Source organism: Mobula hypostoma, chromosome 2, assembly GCF_963921235.1.
Source record: "Mobula hypostoma chromosome 2, sMobHyp1.1, whole genome shotgun sequence".
Classification (NCBI taxonomy): domain Eukaryota; kingdom Metazoa; phylum Chordata; class Chondrichthyes; order Myliobatiformes; family Myliobatidae; genus Mobula; species Mobula hypostoma.
In genome coordinates, this window is record NC_086098.1 from 176,597,420 (window position 1) to 176,617,505 (window position 20,086).

Below are 20,086 nucleotides of genomic sequence, written 5' to 3' on the forward strand. Positions count from 1 at the left end.
ATTTTTATTTCAGATTTCCACCATCTGTAGTATTTTTGTCTCTTATCTTTCTACTGAATTTCTGTTTTACGGTTCCTTTTAGGAGCTTCTCGAAGAAGGTATGATGGACCGATTTAAGCGTGCGCTGTTGGAAATGAACATGGATTCTGCTGAGGAACTGCAGTCATATATTAACAAGCTCAGCCTCGTCATTGAACAGACCAAACAAAAGATCCTGCAGGCAGAGGTGAATGTGGAGGTTGATGTTGTGGACACAAAGCCAGATGTAAGTGTCAGTGGATCTTGAGGTTGTTTTCACTTGAAGCATTACCTACTGCCTGTTGCTGGCCTCGCAGTCCCTGTTAGATATGTGGCTGTCTTTCATTTACATTGTAATGTCAGCGGTGGCAAGTTACAAAACCACTATGCAGTGCAGCTGGTCTTTAGCTTAATCATCAGGAAAGGGACTCTGCATTCCTGTATTTTTGAGGAAACTCTTGGTGAGTTGGATTGCTGGTGGTCTGCATAAGACCACAGGAGCAGAATTAGACCACTTGCCCCATCGAGTCTGCTCTGCCATCGAATCATGGTTGATCCTCCCTCCCCTGCTATTCCTCCCCCCATCCCCCCAGCCCCACTCCCTGGCCTTCTACCATAACCTTTAATGCCATAGCCAATCAAGAGCCTATCAATCTCCGCATTAAATGCACTCAACGACCTGGCCTCTGCAGTTGCCTGTGGTAACAAATTGCACAAATTCACCACCCTCTGGTAAAAGAAATTTCTCTGCATCTCTGTTTAGTGGGTACCCTTCTATCCTGAGGCTGTGTCCTCTTGCCCTGGACTCCCACACCATGGGAAATGTCCTTTCCACATCTACTCTGTCTGGGCCTTTCAACATTTGAAAGGTTTAAATGAAATGTCTTGTCTTCCTCCTAAATTCCAGTGAGTACAAGCCCAGAGCCATCAAACATTGTTCATATAAGAACCCTTTTGTTCCTAGAATCATCCTTGTGAACCTCCTCTGAATTCTCTCCAATGCCAGCACATCTTTTCTTAGATACGGAGCCCAAAACTATTCACAATACTCAAGGTGAGACCTCACCAGTGCCTTATAAAGCCTCAGCATCACATCCCTGCTCTTATATTCTGGACCTCTTTTTAAAAAAAAAATGCTAATATTGCATTTGCCTTCCTTACCACTGCCTCAACCTGCAGGTTAACCTTTAGGGTATCTGCACAAGGTCTCCCAGTCTTTGCATCTCAGATTTTTAGATTTTCTGTTTAGAAAATAGTCTGCATATTTAATTTTTTCTACCAAAGTGCACAACCGTGCATTTTCAAAATTGCATTTCATTTGCCACTTTCTTGCCCATTCTTTTAATCTGTTAAGACCTTCCTCAACCCTACCTGCCTCTCCACCAATCTTCATATCTTCTGCAAACTCGGAAATACAGCCATCTATTTCATCTTTAAATAATTGATATACAGCATAAAAAGAAGTGGTCCCAAAACTGACCCCTGCAGAACACCACTAGTCACCGGCAGCCAACCAGAAAAGGATTCTTTTATTCTCACTCGCTGCCTCCTACCAATCAGCCAGTGCTCTAACCATGCCAGTAAATTTCCTGTAATACCATGGGCTCTTAAGTTGGTAAGCAGCCTCTGTGGTACCTTGTCAAATATTCAACATTCATTGCATCCCCTTTATCTATCCTACTTATAATCTCCTCAAAGAATTCCAACAGGTTCGTAGGCAAGATTTTCCCTTAATGAAACCATGCTGACTTTATCCTATCTTGTCCTATGTCACAAAGTACTCCATAACCTCATCTTTAACAATGGACTCCAACATCTTCTCAACCACTGAGGTCAGGATAACTGATCTATAATTCCCTTTCTGCTGCCTCCCTCCTTTCTTAAAAAGTGGAGTGACTTGCAATTTTCCAGTCCACTGACACCATGCCAGAGTACATGATTCTTGAACGATCATTACTAATACCTCCATAATCTCTACCACTACCTCTTTCAGAACCCAGCTAGCATGATCCAGCTTTAACCTCAAGATTATAAATGATTGCTCTGGAAATGATTTCTGTTTATTTTCTTTTTGCATGTTTATTTTGGAGAAGGTCAAGAGGAGGTTCACAAGAAATATCCCAGGAATGAAAGGGTTAATATATGAGGAGCATTTGATGGCTCTGGGCCTGTACTCACTGGAGTTTAGAAGATGTCATTGAAAACTCTTTAAGTGGATGTGGAGAGGAATTTTTTTTTTTAATCGTGGTGAGTCCGGAACCAGAAACCACAGTCTCAGGATACAAGGACATCCCTTGAGAAAAAAGATGAGGAATTTCTTTAGCCAGAGTGTGGTGAATCTATGGAATTCACTGCCATAGACAGCTTTGGAGGCCAAGTCATTGGCTATATGTAAAGCAGAGGTTGATGGACTCTTGATTAGTAAGGGCTTCTAAGGTTATGAGAAGCAGGCAAGAGAATGGGGTTGAGACAGATAATAAATCAGCCATGATGGAATAGTCACTCGCAGTAGCCTCCAACTTAAGGTATCAGGCTCTGGGTAGTACAGGTTGAGTACTCCTTATCAGAAATGCCTGAGGCCAGAAGTGTTTCAGAGTTATGATATGTAAAGGGATAGCTTGGGGTCACTTTCATTTCCAACTCTAAATTTGTGTGTTCCTGGTAAGCAGTCTTTGTCTTGTACTTGTTCATCACGCATGTGCACTGATGCAGCCATTCAGCATGTTAGATTTTCATCTAGATTCACAATATTAATGCTCAATCACCACAAATCTTCAAAAAATTTAATGCGATACCTTTTCTTAAATTTCTGCAACCAGCCTACTAAATATTCACAATTGCCGTCAATTTTCAGTTTGTTGGGATACAGGTGTCCCCCGCTTTTCGAACGTTCGCTTTACGAAACCTCACTGTTACGAAAGACCTACATTAGTACCCTGTTTTGACTTTCAGAAGGTGTTTTCACTGTTACGAAGAAAGGCAGCGTGCGATAAAAAATCAGCACGCGCCTGAGCAGCCACCCTCCCCCGGATTCGGAACGGCATTGCTTTAACATGTTACATTGAGCAGCCGTTAGCAAGATGAGTTCTAAGGTGTCGGAAAAGCCTGAAAGAGTAAGGATGTTACACTTAGCATAAAACTAGACATAATTAAGCGTTTCGATCGTGGTGAACGAAGCAAGGGCAAAGTGAGTTTGGCTTGTGGAAGTTGACGAAGATGATGTTGAAGAGGTTTTGGCATCCCATGACCAAGAACTGATAAATGAAGAGCTGATGCAATTGGAAGAGGAAAGGATAATAATCGAAACCAAATGCAACCGAATGCAGAAAGTGAAGCAACTGCGTGAGATTTTTGCTGCAATGATAAAGTACGACTTTAATTTTGAAAGGGTATGTAGGTTTAGGGGATATTTGCAGGGTGATTTGAGTGCTTACGAACAACTGTATGATAGAAAAACGGGCGAGGCTCAGCAGTCAAGCAAGCCTTCCACATCAGCCACAGCAGACGACAAACCTCAACCTTCGACATCGAGGCGGGCAGTCATAGGAGAAGATGAGCTGCCTGCCCTGATCGACAATGAGATGACACCCCTGTGTCCCACCACCCCAACACCCGGGCCCCGGACAGATACTGTACTGATTCACAAAGAACGCAGTGGTAGCCGGGAGGCACACAGCACACCTTTAAGAAAAAAGCCGAAATGAACATGCTAATTAATTAGGTGCCGCCGAGCACGTAATTGTCGGCCCAGATCAGAGGCAATGCGATCGGCAATCGCCTCTGATCTGTGCCGACATTTACGTGCCGGGCAGCACCTAATTGATTAGCGTGTTTATTTTGGCTTTTTTCTTAAAAGATGTGCTGGGTGCCTCCCGACTACCGCTGCATTCTTCGCGGCAATGTATCGGGTCGGCGGCCCAGAGGGTGTGGGCCACTGCACCACCCAGCCTGCGACGACTCAATCTAACACACCATCATCAGTGTGCTCGGCACTGTTTTCCCAATTCCGGTAAGTGATACTGCACCGTACATACATTATTTCTACTTTATATAGGCTGTGTATTTTTACGTGTTATTTGGTAGATTTGGCAGCTTCATAGCTTAAAGGTTACTGGAGAGCGCGTTTATGCCAACAGCGCTTGCGTGAGATTTTCGCTACAGAGATCTGTGCAGGCAATCATTGTAGAGAAGTATTTCTACTTTATATAGGCTGTGTATTTATAATATCATTCCTGCTTTTACTATATGTTACCGTTATTTTGGGTTTTATGTGTTATTTGGCATGATTTGGTAGGTTATTTTTGGGTCTGTGAACGCTCACAAAATTTTCCTATATAAATAAACGGTAATTGCTTCTTCGCTTTATGACATTTCGGCTTATGAACCGTTTCATAGGAACACTCTACCTTCGGATGGCGGGGGAAACCTGTAGATCTTATTTCATGATCAGCATACCATTAAGCGGCATACGTTCACTCCACTGACAACTCCACTCTTTCAATACAAATTTGAGATCTTCATTTTTCACTTTATGCAGTGTTTTTCCAATGTTCATTAACTTCTCATTACCTATGTGAGGTCACTTCTCAGAACTGTTAGTGTTGCATGAGAACCTTCTCAGTGTTCATGGCTAAAGAAGGTTTTTCTAGATTCCTTATTGAATTTGGTATGACTTGTCACGCACAGTGGTTTAACTGGTAAAGGTGCTGCCGTACAGTGCAGAGAATTGATTTCAAACTTGATCTCGGGTGCTGTCTGTGTGGATTTTGCATGTTCTCCCTGTGAGAATAGAATAGAACTTTAATGTTATTGTTCAAGACAACGAGATTACGTTGCTACTTCAGTCTGTGCAAAATATTTACAATGCATGCAGTACAAATTTTTCAAAAAATGGTCCCATATTTACATACAACAAATGACTTCAATCTCCAGATGGCAGGAGATTGAACAGACGGTGTCCAGGATAAGATGGATCTTTACTAATGTTATGAGTGCGCTGTAGGCATCGAAAGTTGCAGATTATTTCCCACTCTGGTAGTTGAGTCCCAATGATGTGCTGAGCTGACCTAATCAAAGTGTTTTCTGATCTGTCTTGCTGCAGCTAGAACACCATGCTGTCGTTATATATGTTGGTATGCTTTCTATGGCCAGCAACTTTTACGGCAGATTACCTCTCCTTAAGCACCTCGGGTAGTATAATCGCTGTTGTGCCTTCATTACTATTGAGGTTGTGTTGACAGACCAAGAGAGCTTCTCAGTGATATCTCCAAAAACTTGTGAGACCCTTTGCACTACCTCAGCAATAATGAATAGTGGGGCTTGTTCAGGACCTCTTGCCTACTGCTTGAATTTCCTCCAGGTGCTCTGGTACTCTCCCACATGCCAAATACTTGCAGATTGGTTGGTTAATTAACCCCTCGTGTGTCTTGGAGTAGTGACATCTAGGGCAGGGATTCGCAACCTTTTTTATGCTGAAGGGTTCGCCCCTGATCTAGGGGGAAATTGATGTGTGTGCAGGGAGAATAAAATGGGGTTAGTGTAAAAAGATTGTCAGTGGTTGACATGGACTTGATGAGCCAAAGAGACTTTCTTTGCTGCATCTCTCTAACTCTATGTCTATACACATAGCGGCCACTTTATTAGGTACCTCCTGTGGCCAATTACTATGCGTTCATGGTCTTCCGCTGCTGTAGCCCATCCACTTCAAGGTTCGATGTGTTGTACGTTCAGAGATGCTCTTCATACCACTGTTGTAACACCATGATTATTTGAGTTACTGTTGCCTTCGTGTCATCTTGAAATAGTCTAGCCATTCTCCACTGACATCTCTCTTTAACAAAATGTTTTTACCCACAGAACTACTGATCACTAGCTGTTTTCTTTTTTGTTTTGGCACCATTCTTTGTAATCTGTAGAGAGTGTTGTGCGGGAAATTCCCAGGAGATCAGCAGTTTCTGAGATACTTAAACCAGCAAGTCTGGCAGGAACAATCATTCCATGGTCAAGGTGACTTTGATCACATTTCGTCCCCATTCTGATGTTTGGTCTGGATAATAATTGAACCTTTTGATCTCGTCTGCATGCTTTTATCCATAGAGTTGCTGCCACATGATTGGCTGATTAGATTAATGAACAGGTGTACAAGTGTCACACGCTAAATACTGGAAGAACTCAGCAGGCCAGGCAGCATCTATGGAAAAGAGTGTAGTTGACTTTTCAGTCCAAGACCCTTCAGGACTGAAGAAAAAAAGATGAGGAGTGATGGAGAGAGGAGGGAGAAACACAAGGTGGTAGGTGAAACCAGGAGGGGTGAAGTAAAGAGCTGGGAAGTTGATTGGTGAAAGAGATACAGACAGGGCTGGAGAAGGGGGAATCTGATAGGAGAGGACAGAAGACCATGGAAGAAAGAAAAGGGGGAGGAGCACCAGAGGGAGGTGATGGGCAGGCAAGGAGATAAGGTGAGAGAGGGAAATGGGCATAGGGAATGGTGAGGGGGTGGGGAGCATACTGCGTTTGAGAAATCGATGTTCATACCATCAGGTTGAAGGCTACCCAAACAGAATATAAGGTGTTGTTCCTCCAACCTGAGTGGCCTCATTGTGACAGTAGAAGAGTCCATGGATGGACATATGGAATGGGAAGTGGAATTAAAATGGGTGGCCACTGGGAGATGCTGTTTTTTCTGGTGAACAGGGCGTAGGTGCCGAGTATGTATGTAGCTAAATTTTTATTTTAATCAGAAATGGTGACAGGCTGTTTAGGTTTAAAAACTCTATCAATCCTTTTTCATTTTGTTGTAGACCCCCTGCTGAGTTACTCTTTTGACTCTCCTTTAGAGGGGAAAAAAGTACGCGTCTGTTTTATCTTTCCTTATGGTATACCTCATAGTTATCCTTTTTTTTCACCTTGTGCAGTGCCCTTCTTCTTGTGGCGATCGAGTCTGTTTACCATATAGCAAATGTGGTTTATCTAGGTCCAGAATACCATGCACAAGTTAACTGTGCCAAGTTAGCTGATTCAATGCACAATACCAGATGTGAATGAATTCTGTATGATCAACGAATCCTCCACTGTACTAATACCTCTATTGCTTCAATTAAGCACTCTCCTTTCTAATCTACATGCTCATGTAATGCTCGGTAAGAAGGTGGTTTCGGCCTTGATCTTGTAGATGTGCTTGGTCATGACCAAATTAATGAAGATGAGAAAGCTTTATATTCTACTTCCATGTTGTTAAAAATGTGCTTTCAGGTTTCTGACCTGGACCAGGTTTTGAACTGTGACCAGACAATGGAGGACTTGGAAGGAGTAAATGATCTGGACCAGCTTTTCCCTGAATATCAGAATGATTTTGGAAAACAAACCAATGTAGTTCAGGTATGATTTCAATGACTACTTGCTAGGCACAAGGCCCACAGCTGTACAGAGATACTTTGTACAGATTCCTCAAACGAAATCCAGAGCATTGGCACTCTTACATGAAAATGAAAGTCAGATGTTGAGAAACTTATTTTTGTGCCAGAATTAAAAATATATGTTCATGAATTAGGCAAGTTACACTTCGAGCAGTGGATACCTGGTTATTGGTTATGCTTGATCTGGTGATATTTACTCAGAGATTTATTGCCTTGTTGCTGGGTATGTTCTAATTTGTTGTGTTGTTCTGAGCATTGTGAGTATGCTGTGTTGGCTCTGAATGTGTGCCCACACTTGCAGGCTGCCCTCAGTATAATCCTCGGGTGTGTTGCTTGTTAACGCAAACGACTCATTTCACTGTTTCCATGTACGTGTGATAAATAAATCGAAATCTGAGTTCTTTGGAAGTCAGGAATGAGGTGTGAATGTTGTAATTAAATAGCCATTTTAGTAGGTGTTCAGAACAATGAAAAATGACTGTCTACATAGAAAAGAAGGAAAAAAAGGTTGTCTTCATACCAAATACTAGCGCGTCAGAGAGATAAAGCACATTCCAGTGATAAAATGTGACCTATGAAACAGTTAGATTTAGTGGTGTGACAGGCTGCAGAGAGACTTCTAGAAGAATATAGAATCAGCTATACAATTACTGAAAATTCACTGAACAATTATACACATATGGATGATTATATAAAAATAATCAAGCATAAGAAAGTTAAACTACAAGAAAAATACTGATTTTGCACTCTATTCCAACAGTTACTACTTGTAATCTCATTGATAGTTCAAAGTACATTTATTATCAAAGTATGTATACATTATACAACCTTCAGCGTTGAGGTTGATCTTCTTGCAGACAGCCACAAAACAAAGAAACCCCAAAAGACTATATAAAAAAAAGACTGTCAAACATCCAATGCGCAGATGAGATAACACCCTTGAATTGACTGTGCAGTTGGCTTGTTTTGTTTTGGTGCTTAGTTCTGATGTGCAGCAGTTAAGAACTAAGAAAATTGTACGAATTATTGGCCCATCAAACCTGCCTGACATTTTGTATGATCATGACTTAACTGCTTGCACGTTATTACTTCTGTGTCAGTTCTCAATTCCTGATGTTCCAGAAAGGTATCTGTTCTTCTTTAAATACCCCCAGTGAGTTAGCCTCAACTCATAGGATAGTAGCTTGTCCATGAATGGCTAGTTCACCATATCCAGAACAGTATTTAATAGCATGCTCTTGAAAGGGGATAAATTCTAAACCAATCTGAAACACACCAATCTGTAGGTCCTTTCAGTTTATTGAAACATTTGCTAGCTAGAACATAATTAATTCAATTTCTCTGGGTTGTTCCACATTATCCCTCTAAAGTTTTCCTTCCAATAAGAAGTGGATAATTAGTGAAAATTCTTCATTGACTTCAGGGCAAAAAGTGCTATACCTTACCTTTGTGTCTCAATTTCGTTGGTTAGTGAAGGTTAGATGCAGCGATTAGACTGTACCTCCAAAAATGTGTTACGGGAAATTAAATCTTTTTTTTGTGATCATATCTTTCAGGTCACTAACCAGACAGTCCCACAAAACAAATGGTCAAAACAATTGCATTTTGACGTGGTTGAGTGACTGACTCAGCTACTGCTGCTGCTGTGGGTGGAGTGAGTCTAAACAAATGACTGTTATTGTGTGGAGCCCAAGTTATAGGTTGGAATAGCAGGAGGATATGTTTGCCATTTTTGTACACCTCAGGATGATATTAGAATCAGAATCAGGTTTACTATCACCGGCATGTGATGTGAAATTTGTTAACTTAGCAGCAGCAGTTTAATGCAATACATAATATAGAAAAATAAAATAAAAATGATAAATAAGTAAATCAATTACAGTATATGTATATTGAATAGATTTAAAAAGTACAAAAAACAAAAATGCTGTATATTACAAAAAGTGAGTTAGGGTCCAAGGCTTCAATGTCCATTTAGGAATCAGATGGCAGAAGGGAAGAAGCTGTTCCTGAATTGCTGAGTGTGTGCCTTCAGGCTTCTGTACCTCCTACCTGATGGTAACAGTGAGAAAAGGGCATGCTCTGGGTGCTGGACATCCTTAATAATGGACATTGCCTCAATAGGTCAAGGGCAGACGCAATCTCAATGGCTCTCCACGCGGCTTTAGACCACCCGGACAACACAAACACCTATGTCAGGATGCTGTTCATTGACTATAGCTCAGCATTTAATACCATTATGCAATTGTGAATATTTTTGTTCTGTAAACAGGAAAACCTGCCAGATGAAGCTGCAGCTATGAAGAAAAGAAACCGAATAAATATATTTTAATTAGTGACTTTTCAGTCATCCTGAACGGTGTTTGCCTCCATGGATGCTGCTTGACCCACTGAGTCCAAGATTTTGTGCTGTTATTTCAGATTTCCAGAATTTGCAGTTCCTTACTCATGATTTCTACACCTTGGGTGTGACAGCCACATTGCAAATATTTTACATATATAGTGCATTTATGCAGTTTTGATTCTCTCTTTAGAATATAGAACAGTTCAGCACAGGAACAGACCCCTCAACCCACAATGTTGTGCTGAACCAATTAAATTAGTAATCAAATTGCTAACTAGGCTAGTCCTTCTGCGGACATATTGTCCATATTATTCTTTTCTGCTCATATTCATGTGTCTATCTAAATGTCTCTTAAAAGTCCTAAATGTTTCTGTTTCTGTTTCTGCCTCTGCCACCATCCCAGGCAGAGCATTTCAGGCCCCCTTCACTCTCTTGCCCCTTACATCCCCTTTGAAATTACCCCCTCTAGCCTTAAATGCATGCCCTCTGGTATTAGAAATTTCAACCCTTAAAAATATTATCTGCCTGCTTTATCTATGCCTCTCATGATCTTATAAACCTCCATCAGAATGCCCTTCAGATTCTGCTGCTCCATAGAAAAACAACCCTAGTTTGTCCAGTCTCTCACTATAGTACAGGCAACAACTTGGTAAACCACTTCTGCACCCTCTCCAAAGCCTCAACATCCTTCTTATAATGGAGTGATCAGAGCTGTATACAATACTCCAGATGCAGCCTAACTAGAGTTTTATAAGGATGCAACGTAGCTTCTTGACTTTTGAACTCAATGCCTCAACCTTCCCACTGCTGCTTGTAAGGAGTTTGTACGTTCTCCCCGTGACCGTGTGGGTCTCCTCCGGGTGCTCCAGTTTCCTCCCAAAGTCCAAAGACGTATCGGTAGGTTAATTGGTCATTGTAAATTGTCCCATGATTAGGCTAGGATTAAACTAGGTGGGTGGCATGGCTTAAGGGGGCAGAAGGGCCTGTTCCACGCTGTATGCCAATAAAAAATATGACATAATGAAGGTAAGCTTGCCACATGCCGCATTAACCACCCTATCATCCTGTGTAGCCACTTTCATGGAGCTATGAACTTGGACCCCAAGGTTCCTCTATTAATCAACACACTTGAGGATCTTGCCCTTAACAGTGTATTGTCTTTTTACATATGACCTACCAAGGTGTAACATTTCATATTTGGTCACAAAATATAGGCAAGTGATTATTTCATTTGTGCCTATCCCTTCATTTATTTGGATTGAAATTGCTTGAGATTAAAATACTTTACATGTCTAAAAATTGGGGGGAGGGGAAAAAAAAAACGAGCTGCTGAAGGAACTCTGGAGCCAGGCAACCTTTTTAGCAGGAAATGGACGGTCAACATTTCAAGTTTCAAGCCAAAGTCAAAAAACAAAGTAAATTTATTAACAAAATATGCATATGTTACTGTAAAATACCTTGAGATTCATTTTCTCCCTGGCATTTACAAGAAAATAAATGCAATAGAATTTATGAAAAACTATATAAAATCAGACTGACAACCAAGTGCAAAAAAAGACAAATCATGCAAATAAAACAAAAAATACTGAGAACATGAGTTATACCATCCTTGAAAATGAGTCTGTAGGTTGTAGAGTCCGTTCAGAATTGAAGTGGAAATTATCCACACCGGTTCAGGAGGCTGAACTGACTCCACAGCCTGTTAACCCTGGCTTCCCAACCTTTTTCATGCCAAGCAAGGGGTCTGTGAACCCCAGGATGGGAACATATGGTCTGGATAGTGGTATCAAAGCCCTAAGTGTTGATATATATTTCCCCTTACAGAAATTGCCTGATTCAGTAAGTTCCTCCAGCATCTTTTTTTTTCACTCCAGATTCCAGCACCTGCAGTTTCTTGTGTTGCCTGTCTCGAAGTTGTCATAACCACCTTGGGTGATTGCATTAGTGTGTCATGCAAATATGTTTTGTAACAGTGTATAATCTCAACTAGTGAATTCACTGAGTCCACTGTGCTCAATAGTTCAATGATAATCATAACCAACTTCTACCTTTCCATCTAGCCAGTTGGACAGATGTTCAACTTAGCAGAATACCATCAGCTGCATCTGGGCAGTGAGCGAATCAGAGTTCCTGAAATTCTTTTCCAACCTTCCTTGATAGGAGAGGAGCAGTCTGGGATAGCAGAAACTTTACAGTACGTTCTGGATAGGTATGTCCTTCAGGATCTATTGAACCGTTGAACACTACAAGAACATAATAGAAATGTGGTCGTGTTTGGCACTAGTTCTGTTTAAATTCACCCTGTGGTAAATACCATAAGCTGTGTGTGCATCATTATCTCTGTAATATCTTTGTGCTGCTGAGTGAGATGTTATGACAAGGCCTGCAGCAGGGTTTCTCTGTGTAATGGCAAGATACGGGTTTTGTCACTATTTATCCACATCGATCTGTCACCTTGCTTTGAAATCAAGGTTTATTCTCGTGCCCTTCATTTTAACCCATTTTCTGTCCAGGACAACATTTAGAGCTTTCATTTACATAGTAACAAAAGGGACTGCAGGAGCTGTAATCTTGAGCGAGAGGCAAACTGACATGGCGCGTCAAGCAGCATTTGTAAAGACAAAAGGATAGTCAATATTTTGGGTTGAGACCCTGCATCAGGAGGGTATCCTGATGAATCTCTGCCTGAAATGTAGACTGCTTATTCCTCTTCATAGATGCTGCCGGAGTTCCCCCGGCATTTTGTGTGTGTTCTAGATTACCAGCATCTGAAGAATCTCTTACAAGGTGGCGTCCTTACAAGAGTCTGGTTGGTAGGAAGTGTATTCATGATAGCTGGCGGATCAACTGTAACCTTCTATGTTTCCACTTACCATCTTCCAGCTTCTATCTCCACCTCTACCCACCTCTTCTCCCTCCTGGCTCCATCTACTCTTTTGTTTTTTTGTTTGTTCTCCACTTATCTGTCACTACCTGTCACCCACCAGTTGCTGTCTCCCAATTCCAGAGCCTCCCTTACGTCAACATCTCCATCCACCTAATACTTCCAGCCACTGCCTCGTCCCTCCCTCCCACTTCTGTACACCACCTATAATCCACCTATTTAACACTAGTCTACTTATAAGACAGTTTCCAATGCCCAATTAACTTACTAACTGACATGTCTTTGGAATGTGGGAGGAAACCAGAGCACCCAGAGGGAACCCACACGGTCGTGAGGAGAATATACAAGCTTCGTACAGACAGTGGCGGAAGGGAACCTGGGTTGTTGACACTACAATAGCGCTACGCTACCAAGCCATCTGTAAATAAATACTGAAGCAGCCTCTCTTTATTTTTATTTAGAGATACATCATGGTAACAGGTTCTTCCAGGCCAACGAGCCCACACCACTTAATTACACCCGTGTGATCAATTTAACCTACTAACCTGTACTTTAGAATGTGGGGGGGGGGGTGCGGGAATGGGAGCCAATTGCCAGAGTTAGAGAGGCACAGACATCTGAAGTTTTTGGGGCTGAATGAGAGTGGAGTTAAAAATAGAGGCGGCCATGGAGGTATTTGTAAGTGAAGAAAAATATTTTCATATCAAGGTCTTATCAAGATCAGCAGAGACAGATGATGTGTAAGTTGGATGGTGAGACATAGGACACAAAGACATGATTATCTTTCTTCCTACCCATCTACTGTCTTTCTAAAGGACAAAGGTTGGGTCTGCGAGCATAGAGAAATGGGGAAGAGGGAATGTGTTGATGGACAGGAAACAGGAAAATGTCTTCCTCAAATTATCACAAGCAGCCAGTGTGTACTATCTACACTTAGTGACCACTTTGTTGGGTACACCTGTACACCTTGTTAATGCAAATATCTAATAAGACAATCATGTAGCAGCAACTCCATGCATAAAGGCACGCAGACATTGTCAAGTGGTTCAGTTGTTCAGACCAAGTATCAGAATAAGGAAGAAATGTGATCTAAGTGATTGTTGCTGTCAGACAGAGCGGCCAGCTTTGACTCAACGGGCTTGGGCAAGAACAGGTGGAGGTTCTAAGTAAGAAAGTTTCTAGTAAGCTTTTTTTGTCAGTACATAGCTAATGTGCTGAGAATGGATGCGGAGGTAGTGGAATGTTCCCTGTGTGATATGTGGCAAATCTGGAAGACCTACAGTCGTCTCCCTGATAACTGCAGCTGCACGAAATGCATCAAGCTGCAGCTCTTTAGAGACCCAGTCAGGGAGCTGGAGCTGCAGCTGGATGACCTTCAGCTCATATAGGAGAATGAAGAGGTGATAGCAGGAGCTACAGGGAGGTCGGCACCCCTAGTTACAGAGGGTAGGTACTTGGGTGACTGTCAGGAGACGGAAAGGGAATAGGCAGCCAGTGCAGAGTACCCTTTTGACTGTTCCCATCAATAGTAAGTATACTGCTTTAGATACTATTGGGGGGAGGGGGGCAGTTTGAGGGGAACCTACCAGAAGGAAGGTGCAGCAGCCTGGTTTCTGGCATGGAATCTGTCTCTGTGGCTCAGCAGGGAAGGGGGGAGATGAGTGCTGTAGGGATAGGGGATTTCGTAATTAGAGAGCAGAAAGCAGATTCTGTGGATGTGAAAGAGACACCAGGGTAGTATGTTGCCTCCCAGGTACCAGTGTCAGAGATGTTTTGGATAGGGTCCACTCCATTCTAAAGGGGGAAGGGCGAACAGCCCGAAATCATGGTACCAACGACACAGGTAGGAAAAGGGAGGAGGTGCTAAAGAGAGATCTAGAGAGTTAGAGAGAAAGCTGAAAAGCAAGACCTCCAGGGTAGTATTCTCTGGATTGCTGCCTATGCCACATGCCAGTGAGGGTAAGAGAATGATTTGGCAGGTGAATGTGTGGCTGGGGAATTGGTGCAAGGAGCAGGCTTTCAGATTTCTGGCTCATTGGGATTTCTTGGGAAAGTATGATCTGTACAAAAAGGACGGGTTACATCTGAACCCGAGGGGGACCAATCATCTTGTTACAGCTGCTGGGGAGGTTTTAAATTAATTTGGTGGCGGAGTCGGAACAGAAATGATAAGGCTGAGGATGGGGCAGTTGGTGTACAACTAGGTGCAGTGTAATGTATAGTGAGACGATATGAGGAAGAACAGGTAGATAACAAGGTAAAATTGCGGTCAGTTGGATGAATTGAAGTGCAACAGTGGTCCAAAATCAAAAAAAAAAGGTAATGAAAACAGGACTAAAAATGTTATATTTGAATACACACAGTATACTGAATAAGGTAGATAATCTTTGGTGCAGTTAGAGATTGGCAGGTATAATGTGGGCATCTGTGTCCTAGTTGAAAGAAGATCATATTTGAGCGCTTAACATCCAAGGTTACACATTGTATTGAAAAGACAAGCAGGTAGGCAGAGCGTGAAGTGGCTCTATTGGTTTAAAAAAAATTAAATAAGATCCTTGGAAAGAGGTGACGTAGGATCAGAAGATGTAGAATCCTAAAGTTAAGAAACTGGAAGGGTAAAAAGTCATGGAGTTCCATAGAGTCCTCTGAACAGTAACCAGGATGTGGGCTACAAATTACAATAGGAAATAGAAAAGGAATGTAAAAAGGGCAATGTTATGATAGTCCTGGGGGATTTCAGCCTGCAGGTAGATTGTACTGTTTGGTGCTGGATCCCAAAAGAGGGAATTTGCAGAATGCCTACGAGTGGGCTTTTAAGAGCAGTTTGTGGTCGATCCCATCAGGTCAATGGCACTTCTGGACTGGTGGTATGTAATGACCCAGATTTGATTAGGAAGTTTAAGGTAAAGGAACTCTTAGGAGGCAGTAATCGTAATATGAGAGAATTCACCCTGCAGTTTGAGAAGAAGAAAATAAAATCGAATGTATCGGCTTTACACTAAAGAGAATTACAGAGGCATGAGACAGGAGCTGGCCACAGGATTGGAAGTGGACACTAGCAGGGATGCTGACAGAACAACAATGGCTGGTGTTTATGGGGTAAATTTGGAAGGCGCAGTAGGAAAAATACATTCCAAGGATGAAGTATTCTAAAGGGAGGATGAGTCAAAAGTTGAACTTTTTGGCAGAAATGCACAGCGCTGGGATTTGGAGGGAAAAGGGCACGGCATTCCAACATTGAGATCTCATCCCAACTGTGAAGCATGTTGGAGGGAGCATTGTGGTTTGGGGCTGCTTTGCTGCCTCTGGGCCTGGACAGCTTGCAATTGTTGAGGGAACAATGAATTCAAAATTGTTATCAGAATAGCCGTATGCCGCCTGAAGCTTAAAGGAAGTTGAATGATGCAACAAGACAATGATCTGATACGCAAGAGTAAATCAACAACAGAATGGTTTAGAAAGAAGAAAATGTGTGTTTTGGAATGGCTAAGTCAGAGAGCAGACTTTATCCCAATTGAGATGCTGTGGCATGACCAGAGGAGAGCTGTTCATGCAATGTATCCCAGAACTATTGATAAACTGAAACAGTTTTGTATGGAGGAATCGTCTAAAATTCCTCTTCACTGTTGTGCAAGGCTGATCAACAGCTAAAGGAAACATTTGGTGGAGATTATTGCTGCTAAAGAGGTTCTGCCAATTATTAAATACAGGGGTTCACATACTTTTTCCAGCCTGGACCGTGAATGATTAAACAATGTGTTCAATTAAGACATGAAAAGTACAATTGTTTGTGTGTTATTGGTTTAGGCAGATTGTGCTTGTCTATTATTGTGACTTAGATGGAGATCAGACTACATTTTATGAGTAATTAATGCAGAAAACCAGGTAACTGCAAAGGGTTCAGAAACTTTTTCTTACAACTGTATAAAGAATAAAAGAGAGGCATTGATATCAGACCAGTAATGGGATACAAATAACTTAGATTAGATTGAGGACACGCAGTCCTCTTTTATTGTCATTTAATAATGCATGCCTTAAGAAATGATACAATATTCCTCCGCTGTGATATCACAGAAACACAGGACAGACCAAGACTGAAAAACTAACAAAAACCACATAATTATAACATATAAATAAATAGCAGAGGAACTTAAGTATTTTGAATCAGTCTTCACTCTGGAAGACGTTAGCAGTATGCCAGAAATCCAAAGTGTTGGGGCAGAATTGGGTTGTTGCTATTACTATGGAGAAGGTGCCTGGGAAGCTGAGGGGTCTGAAGACAGATAAGTCACCTGGACCAGTTGGACTACCCCCAGGGTGCTGAAAGAGATCTCTGCAGAGATTTTGGAGGCTTTCGAGAATCACTAGATTCTGGAATGGTTCCTGGTGACGGGAAAATTGCAAATGTCACTCCACCCTTTAAGAAGGGAGGGAGGCAGAAGATGAGAAATTATAGGCCAGTTAGCTTGACTTCAGTGATGGGAAAGATGTTAAAATCTACTATTAAGGATGAGGTTTAGGGGTACTTGGAGGCACATGATTAGGCTAAAGTCAGCATGGTTTTCTAAAGGGAAAATCTTGCTTGACAAACCTGTTGGAATTCTTTGAGGAAATAACAGACACGATAGACAAAGGAGAGTCAGTGGATGTTTATTTGGATTTTCAGAAACCCTTGAGAAGGTGCTGCACGAGAGGCTGCTTAACAAGATAAGAGCCTATGGTATTGCAGGTAAAGTACTAGCATGGATAGAAGATGCTAGAATCAATTATAAAAGATGAAATAGCAGCATATTTGGATAGCAGTGGCAGGATAGGTCTGAGTCAGCATGGATTTACGAAGGGGAAATCATGCTTGACTAATCTGGAATTTTTTGAGAATGTAACTATGAAAATGGACATGGAAAAGCTAGTGGATGTAGTGTACCTGGACTTTCGGAAAGCCTTTGATAAGGTCCCACATAGGAGGTTAATGTGCAAAATTAGAGCAAATGGTATTGGGGGTAGGGTACTGACATGGATAGAAAATTGGTTGCCAGACAGTAAACAGAGTAGGGATTAATGGGTCCTTTTCAGAATGGCAGGCAGTGACTAGTCGGGTACTGCAAGACCGCAGCTATTTACAATACTTGGACAGGTTGGGTGAGTGGGCAGATGCAGTTTAATGTGGATAAATGTGAGGTTATCCACTTTGGTGGCAAGAACGGAAGGCAGATTACTATCTGAATGGTGTCAAGTTAGGAAAAGGGGAAGTACAACGAGGTCTAGGTGTCCTTGTTCATCAGTCACTGAAAGTAAGCATGCAGGTACAGCAGGCAGTGAAGAAAGCTAATGGCATGTTGGCCTTCATAACAAGGAGAGCTGAGTATAGGAGCAAAGAGGTCCTTCTGCAGTTGTACAGGGCCCTGGTGAGACCACACCTGGAGTATTGTATACAGTTTTGGTCTCCAAATTTGAGGAAGGACATTCTAGCTATTGAGGGAGTGCAGCGTAGGTTCACGAGGTTAATTCCCGGGATGGCGGGACTGTCATATATTGAAAGATTGGAGCGACTGGGGTTGTATGCACTGGAATTTAGAAGGATGAGAGGGGATCTGATTGAAACATATAAGATTATTAAGGGATTGGACACGCTAGAGGCAGGAAACATGTTCCCGATGTTGGGGGAGTCCAGAACCGGAGGCCACAGTTTAAGAATAAGGGGTAGACAATTTAGAACAGAGTTCAGGAAAAACTTTTTCACACAGAGGGTTGTGGTTCTGTGGAATGTTCTACCTCAGAAGGCAATGGAGGCCAATTCTCTGGATTCTTTCAAGAAAGAGTTAGAGCTCTTAAAGATAGCGGTGTAAAGGGATATGGGGAGAAGGCAGGAAAAGGGTACTGATTGTGGATGATCAGCCATGATCACAGTGAATGGTGGTGCTGGCTCAAAGGGCTGAATGGCCTACTCCTGCACCTATTGTCTGTTGTCTAAGATTGGCTGACTTGCAGAAGACAAAGTGTGGGAATAAAGGGGGCTTTTTCTGGTCAGCTGCTGGTGACTAGTGGTGTGCTGCGGGGGTTGGTATTGGGACCTCTTCTTTTTATGTGGTATGTCAATGATTTGGATGAAGGAATTGATGGCTTTGTGGCCGTAATTACAGACAATATGAAGATAGGTGGAAGGACAAGTAGTGTTGAGGAAGCAGGGTGTTCGCAGAAAGACTTGGACAGATTGGGGGAATGGGCAAAGAAATGGCAGGTGGAATATAATGTAGGAAAATGCATGGTCACTTTCAGAAGCAATAAAGGTGGGGACTATTTTCTAAATGGGGAATATTCAAAAATCAGTGATGCAAAGGGACTTGGGAGTCCTTGTGCAGGATTCCTTAAAGGTTAACTTGCAGGTTGAGTCCATGGTAAGGAAGACAAATGCAATGCTCGTATTCATTTTGAAAGAACTAGAATACAAAAGCAAGGATGTGATGCTGAGGTTTATAAGGCATTGGTCAGACTGCACTTGGGGTCTGAGCAGTTTTGGGCTCCTTATCTAAGAGAAGATGTACTGACGTTGGAGAGTCCAGAGGAGATTCACGAGCATGATCCCGGGAATGAAATGGTTAACATATGAAGAGTGTTTGGCTCTGGGCCTGTACTCACTGGAGTTTAGAAGAATGAGGGAGGATTTCATTGCAACCTATTGAATTTTGAAAGGTCTGGATAAAGTAAATGTGGAGAGGATGTTTCCTATAGTGCGGGAGTCTAGGACCAGAGGGCACGTCTGCAGAATTGAGGCATTCCCATTTGGAACAGAAATGAGGAAACATTTCTTTAGCCAGAGATTGGTGAATCTGTGGAAATTCACTGCCATAGATGGCTGTGCAAGCCAAGTCATTGGATATATTTAAGGTGGAGGTTGATAGGTTCTTCATTAGTCGAAGTGTCAAAAGTTATGGGGAAAAGGAAGAGGAATGGGGTTGAGAGGGATACTAAATCAGCCATGATAGAATGGTGGAGCAGACTTGATGAGCCAAATGGCCTAATTCTGCATCTATGTCTTATGGAGTACCTCAAACTGTTGAACTCCTGGGATTTTTGTGCATAAGTCTCTAGCGTTTAGAGAATGGATATCTATTGAGCAGCAGTTCCATCGGCAAAGACGCCTTGTTAATGAGAGAGGTCAGCAGAGAATGGTCAGACTGGTTCAAGCTGATATGAAGGTGACTGTAACTCAGATAACCACGTGTTACAACAGTGGTGTGCAGAAGAACATATCCAAATGCACAACATGGCGAACCTTGAAGTGGATGGAATACAGCAGCAGAAGAGCATGAACATACACACTGTGGCCACTTTATTAGGTACAGTTGTTTTCCTCTCTGTGACTTTTGGTGCATCAGGTGGCAACCTTTCTGTTTCTTTAGCATTTGTTTATTTTTATTCAAAGCT

General features: G+C 42.1%; 1 protein-coding gene across 1 annotated transcript in view; it reads left to right on the forward strand.

Annotated features, from left to right (window-relative positions):
• actr5 (actin related protein 5) overlaps window positions 1–20,086 on the forward strand; it is a 62,956-nt gene that overhangs the window by 35,480 nt on the left and 7,390 nt on the right. The window contains exons 5-7 of the mRNA XM_063041144.1: window positions 83–265; window positions 7,270–7,395; window positions 11,838–11,986. Coding sequence (XP_062897214.1) covers window positions 83–265; window positions 7,270–7,395; window positions 11,838–11,986 — 458 coding nt within the window. The remainder of the gene's footprint in view (window positions 1–82; window positions 266–7,269; window positions 7,396–11,837; window positions 11,987–20,086) is intronic.